The sequence below is a fragment of the Pagrus pagrus genome (genome assembly GCF_965226575.1).
Source record: "Pagrus pagrus genome assembly, chromosome: 6".
NCBI lineage: Eukaryota > Metazoa > Chordata > Actinopteri > Spariformes > Sparidae > Pagrus > Pagrus pagrus.
Genome location: NC_140190.1, coordinates 3,901,733 through 3,915,087, shown reverse-complemented (window position 1 = coordinate 3,915,087; position 13,355 = coordinate 3,901,733). Strand labels below are relative to the sequence as shown.

The following is a 13,355-nucleotide window of genomic DNA, read 5'->3' as shown; positions in this document are numbered from 1 at the left end:
CCATTTATTCTGTTAGAATCTCGTTGAAAAGCAGACAGCTAAAGTGCTGTGGGGGAAGACAGAGTGCACGGCAAACACTGCGAGGACGCTAAAATCAAACCGAACAGAGGTGGTACTATTATGAGAAAGAAATATAGTTGCTGAGGAAAAAAGTCTCCACTATCAGTCAAGGTCAGCTGTCCTCCGACTAAATGTGATTTGATATGATTTATTGTGTTTACTTTTTAGCTGAACAGTTTGACTAAAATAACTCCACCAACTAATCTGGAGCTCTCACTTTCTCGTGCATAGACTGTGCAGAGCCAATGAATTACTGCTGCTCTGCCCCGAAAAGCTGCTGCCGGGAGGGGAAAAAGAAAAATCAAACACTGTCATCTGTAAATTATTCCTATTTTCCCTTTTTTTGTCAGAAGGAATAAATATGTGCTCACTGTGAAGCTCAAGTTTTATGCTACATTATGGCTCCATATGTAGAACAAGATGAAAAAGAAGTGGATGCACCGAGTGCAAGACAGAAGGCTGGCAGGGGATTTAAATCATGGCTGCTACAATGTAGGACTGCTTGTGATTTAGGGACTGTGGGGAAATTATTAGGGCAGGGAGAGAGGTACGGAAAAGAGAGAAAGTTATGTAATTTCTTTTCTTTTCGCTGTGTGTAAATGTGTTAGCCTTAGAACTAGTGTAGTTTTCAGGGGTGTAGTCTTTCCTTTCCCCTTGTAGTAAAGTGCAAGTATGATTTTTATTTAGGGATGCGCAATAGGGATGTTTTTTTTTTAGTCGATACTGATAACAGACAATTACCTGCCTCTCATGGTCTACACCGTTTCTCCTCCTCCTCCCCCTTCTTCTTCGTTCTCTCCTTCTTCTTCTTCTTCTTCGTCCTCTTCTTCTTCTTCTTCATCCTCTTCGTCCTCGTCTTCCTCCTCTTCGTCCTCGTCTTCTTCTTCTTCTTCTTCTTCTTCTTCTCTATGTTTATTTGGCGAATCACAAACCACTTTAAAGGCGCATTCCGCCACCTACTGTATCAGTGAGCAGCTGCGGCGTTTGTTAAGTCAATGAAATATATATATCTATATATATATACATATATACATACATATATATATATATATATATATATATTTTGCATCCCTATTTTTTTCCAGGTATTGCAGTTTGTTTGTTTTTGACTTCAAGGGTGACCAAGGCTGAGCTGTAATGCAAAGCTGTAACAGATCAGTGTATGTTTGTAGTGTAGCTGTCATGTGAGAACCACGTATCTCTAAAAAGTCAACTTTTCAGCCAGCATGAGAGTTTGTGATAATGTGTTTTCAGGCTGATCCAAGGTTTTTAAAGAGTTTATCTAGCTTAAAAAGTAAGAGAATTTTCTCAACACATAAAGGAACACTGCACTTCAGTTTCCGAACATTCAACATCAACACATCTGGAGATACATGGTTTTAACTGGACAGTAAGGGTATGAAAATGTTTTATCTGAAATGTAACTAGTACCTTAAAATTTCAGATAAATGTAGTGGAGTAGAAAGTACATTATTTACTGCTGAGATGTTGTGGAGGATAAGTATAAAATGTAAATACTCAGGTTAAGTACAAGTACCTTTAGTTTGTACTTTAGTCAAGTCCATGAGTAAATGTATATAGTTACATTCCACTACTGAAGCCTTCATGGTCAAATCCTGTAACCAGCCACTTCATAAAAACAAATCACTTTAAAACTAGATTTTTCTTTTGCCATTTTTCATCATATTCCCACTTCTAGTCATGTTACTCCTTGACCTCTGTGAAAACACAGTATTCTGTTAAATGTGTAACCAAGACCCTGAGCAGAAAACCCTTTTCAACAAAAGTATCTCATCAAGGTTCATCTGTTGAGAACATGAGTCAGACGTATGAAAAGCTTTGGCAAGCTATGAGGTGTGTAAGCTCTTACTTTTGGGCGGTCTTCAATTCAAAACATGCGTTTGGTGTTTTTGTCATGAAAGCTTTACACTGTGGGGAGAGGTAAAACTCACACTGAGAAAAGATATCAGACCCCACTGAAACGGTTTCATTACAATAGCTTGTTTTGGTAGCACTCGAAGGATCTCATGTAAGAACCTTTTCATATCCTTATCAAATACCTCTCCTCCTGTTTTCTATCGGCTAAACTTTTAAAAGTGTGCCAAGTTAGATTAAGTAAACTCTCTCAACGGAACTTTTTATTTTCTAAATTGCTTGTTTGAGCCTGATAAATGTCACCTGTTCAGTTCATGCAATTCGATCACCAGCTGTTAAAACCATGTCACTGCAGTGCTGCAGCATGACAGAAATAAAAAAGGAAATCATCTGACGTTAATTTATACCTAAAAAACAGCTTGCTAAAGCAAAGCAGTTCAAGTCGTCTGAGAGTCACCAAGATGGATGAGAGAATATTGATTACTGGTTGGATGGATCTGACATGTCCCAGCACGTCCCACGGATGCTCAAATGGATTTGGGAGCTGGTCGGTTTGGAGGCCGGGTCAACGCCTTGAGATCTTTGCCACATTCTTCAGACTCTCATTTCAATCACTTTAAATGATTACAGATGTACAGCCAGCTCAACTCGTCCATCAGTGTGTTCAGACTCAGAGAAAATATAATTGTTAAATTTACGCTAAAAAGGTGGATCATTGATCAGGTATCTATAAAGATAAAGAATCAGAATTGATAATGGCATTGTTATCAATAACCAATGGTGCTACAGAGTACAGTTTTTACAGGCGATGTTATTTTGTATGTATCTTATGCACAAGAAAACACAAGTTCAAAGAGGTACAAGTACCAACTTAGCTAACGGTGGCGATGATAAGCCCACAGAGTACTGTACCAAAGGTCAGAAAACTTTTCTGAGGTGAAGTTGCCCACGAGTTTAGATGGCTCAGATTTGAGACCTGCTAACCGGAATGGAAAATAGGACTCTCTCCATCACTGGAAACAGATACAGAAAGCAACTGTTGACCCATAAAAAGGCAGCCTGCATGACCTGTATAATTTCTCACCAGATAAACAGAACACCAAGAAGAAACACTGCTAGAAGGTACGTTAAGATGTCAGAAACTGAATGAATTGTTCAAGATTTTGAGTTTATATAACAAAACTTTGCACATTTTAAGATTTTCCTATGTGAGTGTGTAATTGTGCGTTCCTGGGTACCAAATCCTTCCTAACACTACAGCACCGTTGCAACTCTGAGACAGCAACTTATCTCCGACCTGAACACTCCAGGCGGTGTCTGCGGGATGATGAAGCTCTTCTCCAGGTCACGGAGTACATCATTCAGCATCCGCACGTGGGAGGGGTCGCGCTCTTTAGGGTCATTCGCCGGCCGCATAGTTTCTGACTGGAAGAAAGCTGCGTGGTCTCTTAGAGAGGAGGCTGAGGACAGCAGGGGCTGAGATACCATGCTCCTCTCTAGACACGTATGGAGGGAGACAGAGACAGAAGAACAGAAACAACACATGAACAAACTTTAAGGTATGCAATTGTCTGTTCCAGTAATAGTGGATTACTTGATTATATTAACGCTGGGTAAAAGAACTAGGTTGAAGGTCATTGTCTGAGAAATAAAACCAAAAGCTCTGTGACTCAGACTCAACAAAACATGTGCTTTTTATGCTTCGAAGGGCGTTTGAGTATCAAGGCCCACCGAACAAAACCACACAACATGGTGTCAGGGTGTCAAAACAAGGTACTTTTTAACGTTGAATATATTTTTTCACCTTTAAACCTGTAATTATTAACCATCAGTGTATTATTTTTTTAGATCGCTCTGCAGATAAAGATAAAAAGACCTGAAACTAGTTTTGTTTTTGAAACCCTTGCATGGTATAAAATGACATTTAGCTTGTATCTTGTAAATGCAAACACTGTTTGACATGAAGTTCCTATTTCCTGTAAGCCCCCAAACATACTAAGAAAAGCAATGGTTTTATGAACAGCAAGATGAATTCAAACTCACTTATCAGTTCCAAACGGCAAATTAAAGACAACACTAGAACCCATTTTACACCAAGTGGAAACCATGGACAGACCGTGTCGGTTTCTTTGTGTCTCTGTATCCTGGGCAGTGCACCAACCATGTCAGTCTTTGACGATCCCATCACATCGTTAAATCTGACAGACCTCACTGCCATACATTTTTAATTAGCCTCAACATGCTCTTCTCACACGCTGGCATCTTGGTATCAGCTAATGGTCAAAATCACACGAAACACTTGAGCCCTGCAGTATCCCAATACAGATGATCGGACCTCTCCAGCATCTTGATTAACACCATATAGACAAACACACACACATGTTCAAACACATTAACTCAGGTCATAATTTAAAACTGTTCTCCCATGTCTCTCTTTTAACCCCCATAGCAACCATGCACTCAATACATTAAACAGACTGTCGATCAATTTACCCCACACACACTCAGACTACGACCCACACACACACACACACACACACACACACACACACACACACACACACACACACACACACACACAAACACACACACACACACACACACACACACACGCCAGTTACCCACACAGCGCTGTCCTCATTAGCCTGTCAACACAAAGCTGGCTTGTTTTACAGTACATTTGGCACTGCAAATCAATTACAATTTACAGTTAATTGGCCTGTATTCTTGGCTCTATTAAATGATATCTGGCTGGATCCAGTGGGCCTGTGTTGGAAGAGCTGAAATCTGTTGTATGAGGACAAAGATCCATGTCCAGGTGTTCAACTGTTAAAGGTTGAAGGTTTAGGAAATACTAATATTAGATATTATTTGAAAAGGAGCATGTTACTGTGATGTGTTGTTTACAGTACAGTGTTGTACTGCTGAGCTAAGACGTTGGATTCTTAAATATAAGAAGAAGAACATCAACTGAGCAAAGCACTTTCTGCATTGCTTGTATTTGTAAAAGGAAATGAACAATACATATTTATTTACACGGCAGGTGTGTGTTGTGTCCAAAACAAGCTCTCCTTTTTATTATTTGGCATTAGTCAAAGGTCTCAGTATTCTATCAATGAAGTATTTATTTTCTCTCCCACCTCACGTAAAGCTTTCCATGGGTCTGCACTTTCACCATGACTGATTTATAATAAGAAATGTAGAATGTTAGAAACTACTTTTACAGAGTAGGACAGAGGACTGATAGAGAGCTTTGTCACATGGTGCAACAACACCATGTTTTCTGATGTTCAGTTGTGTGTGCCTGTCCCTGCCTTTGCCGTGATCATAAATAAAACGTCATCCACAGCACTTCCTGCCTGCATCCTGCGTAATCTCATCAGTTCATGCTTGAGTCCAAGTGGACATTTATTCCAAATTTGAAGAAACAGGCGGATGGACAGACTAACAACCCAAAAACAAAATGTCTCCGGCAACAGCTATCACCAGCACTGAGGCCTAAAAACTCATCTTGCCTTCATCTACAAGTTGATGTAGAGATTGCAGAGTGCTCCTCATCTGTAATGACTCCTGCATAAAACATTTCTCCCTCTGTATATATAATTGCTACATATGAGCTATATTTCTGTTGTTGTTTTGGCAATGATTATGTGTGCATAATTTATGATTCAAGGTCCATGGATTGCATTTAATTAACTGTAACCATGATCCATCTCTAACTTTAGCCATACCATAATTGGACAGTGTAGCAGATATTGCACATCGAGAGATTGTTTGTAATACTGGATTTTGCAGAATTTTACAATAATAATACTCTGATCGTTGTTAGGGTTGATTCTTTTGCATGAGGAAGATTGCTGCCAAACACAGGTGAAACATCTATTAGAAGAAAAAGAGTAGGAAAATAAGAGGAAAACAGAAAACTAACAACTGATGACTGGTGTGATTGAGTGATATGCACAAAAACTGCATTTTTCTCAGATCAGGAACTTTGCATTTGTTCGGTAGTGGTGTAAGAAGAGCTTTCTCCCCTGAAGCCACAGCAGAAGAAAGTGCAAACATATTTAGATTTATATACCGTTTTCATTTGATTTGAAAAGAGACTATGAACTAATAATGTGCAATGCTCTGGTCTTTGTTAACAGACCTTTGTGTGTTTGTGTTTCGACGGATCAGAAGTGAGTCACTTTAGCTCGGGAACAGAGCGTGACTCATCGGAGATGAGAGGGGAAGACAGTGGGGACAAAAATAGACAAAGAGAACTGTTCGCTCCTACAAATTTAAATGGCTCTGGCTCCTCGCAGCCAGCTGGGACTCATGAAATATTGTTTGATTGTTGTAATCCATCACATCTTGTGACACACAGGGACTTGTGTGAGTGTGTTTGTATTTGGGTATACAGTTGGGACTTGGCCTCTTGCGATAAGAGTGGCAGAGAGGAGAGAGATACAAAAGAGCTCCAGGGTGATGCTTTTTATTCAATGGAATATTTTTACTTTCTGGTTCACCGACGTCTGCTGATATTTATGAATGTTTGCATTGGCTCTTGCATGTAGGTTTAATTTATTCTCATTATGTTATATTCACAGATGATCTTAAAGAATCCTGGCTCTAATTCTTGTCATATTATTTGATTAAGAAAACAATAAAAGCTAAAAAATAAAAATGTGCTGCAGATTTAGGCTGCCAAAAATAGTAATAAGTCATAAATTACTTTAAAATGTGTCGCGCTTTTTTTTAATATAAGGTAATATAAAATATACCATTATTACAATATGTCTATCTCACCATGCTTAAGTTGAAGCTTTGTTGTTTTGCACTTGATCAGGGGCCACATGATTTATGACCAAAGGAGCGTACACACAACACAGGGCTATGCATACATATTCTTTTCATCAGATTTATAAAGCTGTGCGTACACATCGCTGTTGTTTTATAAATCTAAGTCAGTGTGACTCACCTGCATTAGCCTCATTTCATCTCCCACAGTCAGATCGGATGTAGACAAATCTTTAATCAGTTTTTTGCAGATGAATACTCTGCTTCACCAGCGTGCAATTCACTTCCCAGCACTGGAGAGATCTTCACACAGCACCAGAGCTGTCATTCTTACCCATACTCACCGAGCAGAGCTGTACTATTTATACAACATGTAATATCAATAATTAATTAGTCATAAGTTGTATCAGTTAATTATCATTGGCACATTCTTGTAGCTCTTACTTGGAAATAGACATCGCAAAGTGCTTGACAATAAAGGATCATGCGAAAAGGATAAAGATAAATAAAGATATCGTTTTAAAGGAGACATATTATGCTTATTTGCAGGTTCACAATTTAATTTTGGGTTACTCTTTTTATTTCTACTATCTATTTGGGAATAGATTTACATGCTTTTAGAATCAAAAAACACATCACTTTCCTCATACTGTCCGGTGCTGCAGCTCTGTATTCACAAACACTCTGTGTAAGCTCCTGTCTCTTTAAGCCCTCTTTAAGCCATTTTACTGTTGAAAGTGTTGGGAGAAGGTCCTGCAGTGTCAAAGGTAGTTTGGTGTTTTTAGTTGGACAGACACGGTTCAGAAGCGGACAACTGTGGAGTGTCACTGAATTAATGTGAGTGAGAGAGGCCAAGGAAAGCAGCTTCAGAAGCACCATATAGCTTTAGAGACACTGGAGTCGGAATGTAAATAAAAAATATACACAATATTATAGCTTTTTAGTTACCATGAAGAGAAGAGGTCAGACTCTCTTTTCTCACAGCTCTTATTCACCTCACTTTATTCCAGTACATTTCAAATGACTTTATGTAAGCAAACTACCATCCAGTTCTCATTCTGTGGGTGGACAGATAGATAGATACTTTATTTATCCTGAGGTAACTTCTAAAAAATTTAGGGTGTTATACACATGTCATTAATTAGTTATAGCATATATTTATGTTCACAGAATACACCACTCAGTACAAACAAGGCACACGAACATGTATATTACATTTAAACATCTTCTACGTAGGTGTTTGTATTTACTGATGCGCTCGTGTTCTTAATTTAGTGACACAAATGCAAACTGAAATGTGAATCCATATACATGTTATATGCATGAACGCAATGTAACCTGCAAAGCAACCATGTTGACAGACTGCTTTGACAGTGACTCTAACAGTCATTTGACCTACAAGCTAACATCTCATTTCAGAGGACATTTTCTGCTCTTTAAAGTCTACCTCAGTGCAACAGCCACATGTCACATGGTCACTGTAAGTATTCAGTAACACTCCACACTGGCCCCTCCAGTGATTCCCTATGTGCAAATACAGTTAAAGACGATTTGGACAAAATCCACTCTTCTCATTCGGTGCAACAATGCATTCTGAATTTGTTCTGAAGCCAAACGGAGATGCTTCAGCAGTCAGTGTCACAGCAGTCATGTGCTGCCTACTTGTTAGTGTAGGTATGCAGATGACCTTGGCTCAGGGAGATGTCCCGTGGAGACACGAAGAGGGAAATTCATACTAAAAATGCTCACTTTTGAGAAAGGTTTACTCCCCCACCATCCCATCTATTAGACTAAAGTCACGCTATTACATTAAGATTAGGTGGCACTGAATCTGTACTTTGAAGCAGCAGCAGGTCTTGGTTAACCTGTGCTAGCTCCTCATACTTCATGTTATCTGTGATCTTAGAAGCTCAGCTAACATAACGAGTAAATCTAGAGTTTCTTGTTTTCCCTTTTTCCCTCCCTCTGTCAGCTCACCTGTTCTGTTTCTCCACGTCAGTCGTGCGTCTTCTGCGTTCTCTGTTCTCTTGTTTTGCTCCATGTGTTCTTGCCTGTGTTCCTGGTGCGTCTTTGGTTTGTACTTTATTTAGTTTTTGTATTTTGCCTCTTCATTAGTTCTCTCCCCTGCCCCGCTTCTTCAGTTTTTGCTGTCTGCCAGTTTTGTTTTTGGGATAACATCTTCTTTTATTAAAGCTCGCCTTTGTTTCTTTACCTGCTCGCCTTAGTGTTTCTGCATCAGCATCGTTGTGTTTTCACCAAATTATGACAGGAATACTTTCGAAACAATGAATTAAAGGCATTTTTCGGATGCTCCGTGTGGCTTAACAAGTCACAAAAACTCACATACTTTTTTTTCTGTTATTTGGCACTGTAGGTAAGCTTTTTTACATTCTGGACTCATGGCAGTGGTCACCATCTCTCCTATCGCTACCGATCAGCAAACATGAGACAGCAAAAGCAACCGCAAAACTTGCTTCTTTGGAGCTGCCGCTGAGATACACCTAATTAAAACTGGAAAATGTACAATAGGTTTTAAGTGATATCCAGATCTGAGAAATAATTCATTCATATGGGCACGCAATTTCCTTTGATTTCCTCAGTGTATTCTAGTAACTCGCAGCACTGACAATAGCCAGTTCTACCTTTCTTTGGTACTGACGTAGAGGACCAAAGGCAGCCCTGCGATGGAGCACCATCACTGCAGTAAATTAATGGAGATTTATGTCAGATCAGACTAGACCAAAGGCAGTTTTATATGAAAAGAGAAAAGAAAGGAGAATAGTGATTAAAAAAGTTGAACAAAAGGTTTTTGGGGGGTTTCAATTAGCTCTGGTTGTTTGATCTGAGTCCCCTCCATGACTGCCAGTCATGAATACTGCAGTGCTCCACGCCGGCTGTGAAGAATCCATTAAATATCAGTGGTCCTCTGCCGCAGGGGGCTGCTAAAACACCCAGAGACCAGACACACACACACATTCACACACACACAAGCATTTCTACTCATACACCCACCCACACACACACACACACACAGCCATTTCACAGCCCCCAAAATATACACTCACACTAATCTTTGAACAGACCCAAAAAACACATGCGTCACCACCTACTCATGTGTAGCCTACACATGAGGACACACACGTGCCCCTCACCTACTTTGCCACATCCACACACAGCAGTGTGCTGACACACTCATGACTACACCCCATTAGCACATTTTTCTCACATACATACACTACAAATACAGCAGGACTTACTTTCAGTGCTGCACTTCTTTCTCGACTTCACCCTGGTTTCTTGACACATCTAATGACCAGTAAAACCCAGTATTTGTGTTTGTTGGGCACCCATGTTTGAGAGTCACAAGCCCCTTAACACATCCGGTTCAATGCAGATATGTTCAGCTGTTATTCTGCCTCAACGTCCTGAATAATGGGGACTATAAGCAGTGACGGTTGAAGGGGACAGCTACGGCGTTCTAGAAAAAAAAAAGCTAGATTTTGCATGTGCAAATCTATCCTGACACTTCGTACTTGGGAGTGTTAGAAACGGTGTAGGAAGGAAGTTACAGTAGAAGAAGAAGTCGTAAAATGTTGCTTAGTGTAATTTGTTTTCCACTACCACAGCAGCCTGTCCCTCTACCATCACTGCTTAAACATGGTAGAGGGACTGGAACGACAGACTGAGGGGTGATTGTTGTTTCTGCCTCGAGTCGGCAGTGGAGACATTAACAGAGCCGAATAGACGTCTGAGCAGCAGTTAGCAGCTAGCTCAAACTCAAACTACTAAGCTAGTCTTTAGTGTCTTCACGTATTTCTGATCAAACATGTTGCCTGCACAAACATTGTTTGGACAGTGTCCAACGTGGATGCTAAACATCACGCTAGGCACTGAAGCTGTTTGCTTCTGGAACGCCACCATGCTGTTTAAAATGAGGGCTTCGTTGCGACAGTAATCAGGATCTTTGTACAAAAAGTCCTTCTCCCTCCTCGGAGCCAACCTCTGTCCCATTAGCTTCTGTAAAGCCACTGGTTTTAGGTTGCTTCATCAAAACTTTCCACAGAGATAAAGCATCTGTGTTGGTTTTTGTAGATAATTGACAAAGCAATCGGCAGTCGAACACCCTGCATTCTGAATTAGCCTCTCTTCTCCTTCGCAATGTTGGCTCGGGCTTAAAAGTGAAATGTGGACGTCCAATCAGTGGTAAACGCAGTCAATTGAAGCAATTTTGATGCAACTGAAATATTGACAGAGAAAGACCAGCTCTCCTGCTCAGCTGTGCCAGAAGTGCCTACGTTTTGTCTTTGGTTCTTGCAACCAACAACAGAGGGATTGGCGTGCTCGGTCCCTGCCGGCCATATCTCCTTGCACGGCTCCAGGCGTGATGCCCAGCCCTCGCTCCTCGCTCCTCGCTCCTCTCTCCGCTGCATTTCTTCAGAAGTGTACTTGTCTCAGAAAATTATGCCTGAATATCCGAGGAAGCCAAAATGCTGTAAAATGAACTCTTTGTTCAGAACATCATCTACACTCATTTGGGATTCAATTTTTCACTGTTAAAAGTGCAGCTAGTTTTACAAGTCAAGAGAGCACGGAGGTTTTGTTTTTGAGCGGCAGCAGGCCCCCCAGGCTGCACGGAGGTGGAGACTGAGGAATGTTTTCCATCCTCACATGATGATAACTGAGTACACTTCAGTTCACTGATGAAGAGCCAGGAAAAACCAGTAAGTGTTTATTTTGTTTTACCCACAGTAACACAGCCCTCACCTTATAAATGTTTAACTTATGGCGAACATACAAAGACGCAAAACCACAACTGTGAAATGAAAGATGTTGAAACGTCCTGCAGAGCTGAGGTGAACTGCAGAGTACACTACATGTAGTATTTTGATCCAATTTTTCATATAAAAGTATTTTAGTGCAGCTTTAAACCCATTCTATTGTTAAATTATCCAGCAGCCTATACTCTTGTGTTTCTATGTTGAGCGTTGAAGACATCACTAAAAAGTTAACTTTGAAATGAAAAATACTTCCGAAAATCAGCAGCTCATCCTCCTTTTTCACACAATCCTTTGTCTTTTTTATCTTTGTTGGAATTATAAGGTGTTCAGATTTTTACTATCTACATGCCAGCTTTTACCCTGCAACCAATGCCATTAACCAACCCACATGCGACGCTAACACACACCAGGAATTATTTATCGTGCCTCACTATCTGTTACCGCACACACACACATCAAAAAGTATTTATTTCACTGTCCTATTCCTCCTCCTCCTCTTCTTTCTCTCCATCTGGTGCCTCTCTGTATTTTTAACCAGCGGAGATAAAAGCTCTCTCCCACCTGTTTCCTGGTTGAACGGGGAACCGCTTTGGTGCAAAAGCATTGAGAGTATCGGCACGTTTCACAAAGTCAGATTTATAACTTAAAGACATTTATAAGGCCACCTGGAATTAAATTTAATACTAATTTAATAACCACAATAAAGAGCCCCAAATCTGTCACAAGCAGCCTCTTTTTGATGACACACAGCTGATGAAAACAGTAAAAGTAAATTGTAGGCATAAGGAAAATGACACTTTGAGATGAACTGTAGGAACATGATGTCCCATTGTGTATTATAAAAGCAGCTGAAATTAAAATAAAGCCTGTTCCCTCACGTCCTCATCACTTAACACAAGGCCAAATATGACAGCAGCACTACCTCTGGTCCCCTTAACACCTTTTAGTGAAGCTACACAATTCACAAGATTTGTTTCCTTTTTGCCATATATTCAATGTAAAGAAATCCTCATCATTGCCTTGAAATGGTGTGTAAACATACATTGTATATCTACTCATTGAAAAATCCTTGAAAATTCTTGTATGAGCACATCTTTGCAAAACTCTCCACCCTCAGTCCATGAACGTGAAAACAATCTTCTAGTATCAAACTCTGCATGTTAATCACTCTCAGGGTAACCATCAATAAAGACATGCTTGAGTAAAGGGGGGCATATAATCTGTCACTTATCCTCTTTTACTTGTTTTAAAGCCTTTTATGAAGATTACATACTAATATAGGTTAAACAAGTTTCTTTTCTTGGAATGGACCAATGGACATGTTGTCTCTCCTGATCCCAGACCTTTGATTTAAACAGGTCTGGTGTCGTGGCCATTAACGGCTGTTTCCACCATATTCCTGTAAAAAATAGTGGAAAGAGTCACTGTGACATCACCTGTAGGTTTCTAAAGGGTCAGTGTTAAGCTCAAAGTGGTACTGGCTGTTGTCATCTTGGCGAGCCCTACTCCTAACCTAATGGCTAATCAGAAATAGAGCATGGGCCGAGCTGAGACGGGCCGAATGGAGCCTGTTCACTGAATGCCCACCTAGATGGAAGCTACCAAGCTAGCTGTGTTCAAACAGGAAACGAAGCAAATCACCTTGTGTTATTCGTGTGAGTTTAATTGCAGGATTTATTATTTACTGTACATTTGCCGTAAGATAGCGAGCAACAGGCACTGAGGTAGTGTGTGTGTGTGTGTGTGTGTGTGTGTTTGTATTCGATTTATCTCTGACCAAAGTCAGCACGCACCACAGAATCTGGTCTTTTCTGTTATCCTGCACTGTCTTTTCTTTTCTCATCTCTCATGTGATCTCCGCAT

The 13,355-nt window shown here is 40.2% G+C and overlaps 1 protein-coding gene across 8 annotated transcripts in view; it reads right to left on the bottom strand.

The window, feature by feature from the left end:
* Positions 1-13,355, bottom strand: part of naaladl2 (N-acetylated alpha-linked acidic dipeptidase like 2) — a 445,610-nt gene that overhangs the window by 13,742 nt on the left and 418,513 nt on the right. For all 8 annotated transcript variants that reach the window (XM_084354597.1, XM_084354602.1, XM_084354598.1 and 5 more), the window contains one exon: positions 3,233-3,431. In XM_084354597.1, the coding sequence (XP_084210723.1) occupies positions 3,233-3,431 (199 nt within the window). The remainder of the gene's footprint in view (positions 1-3,232; positions 3,432-13,355) is intronic.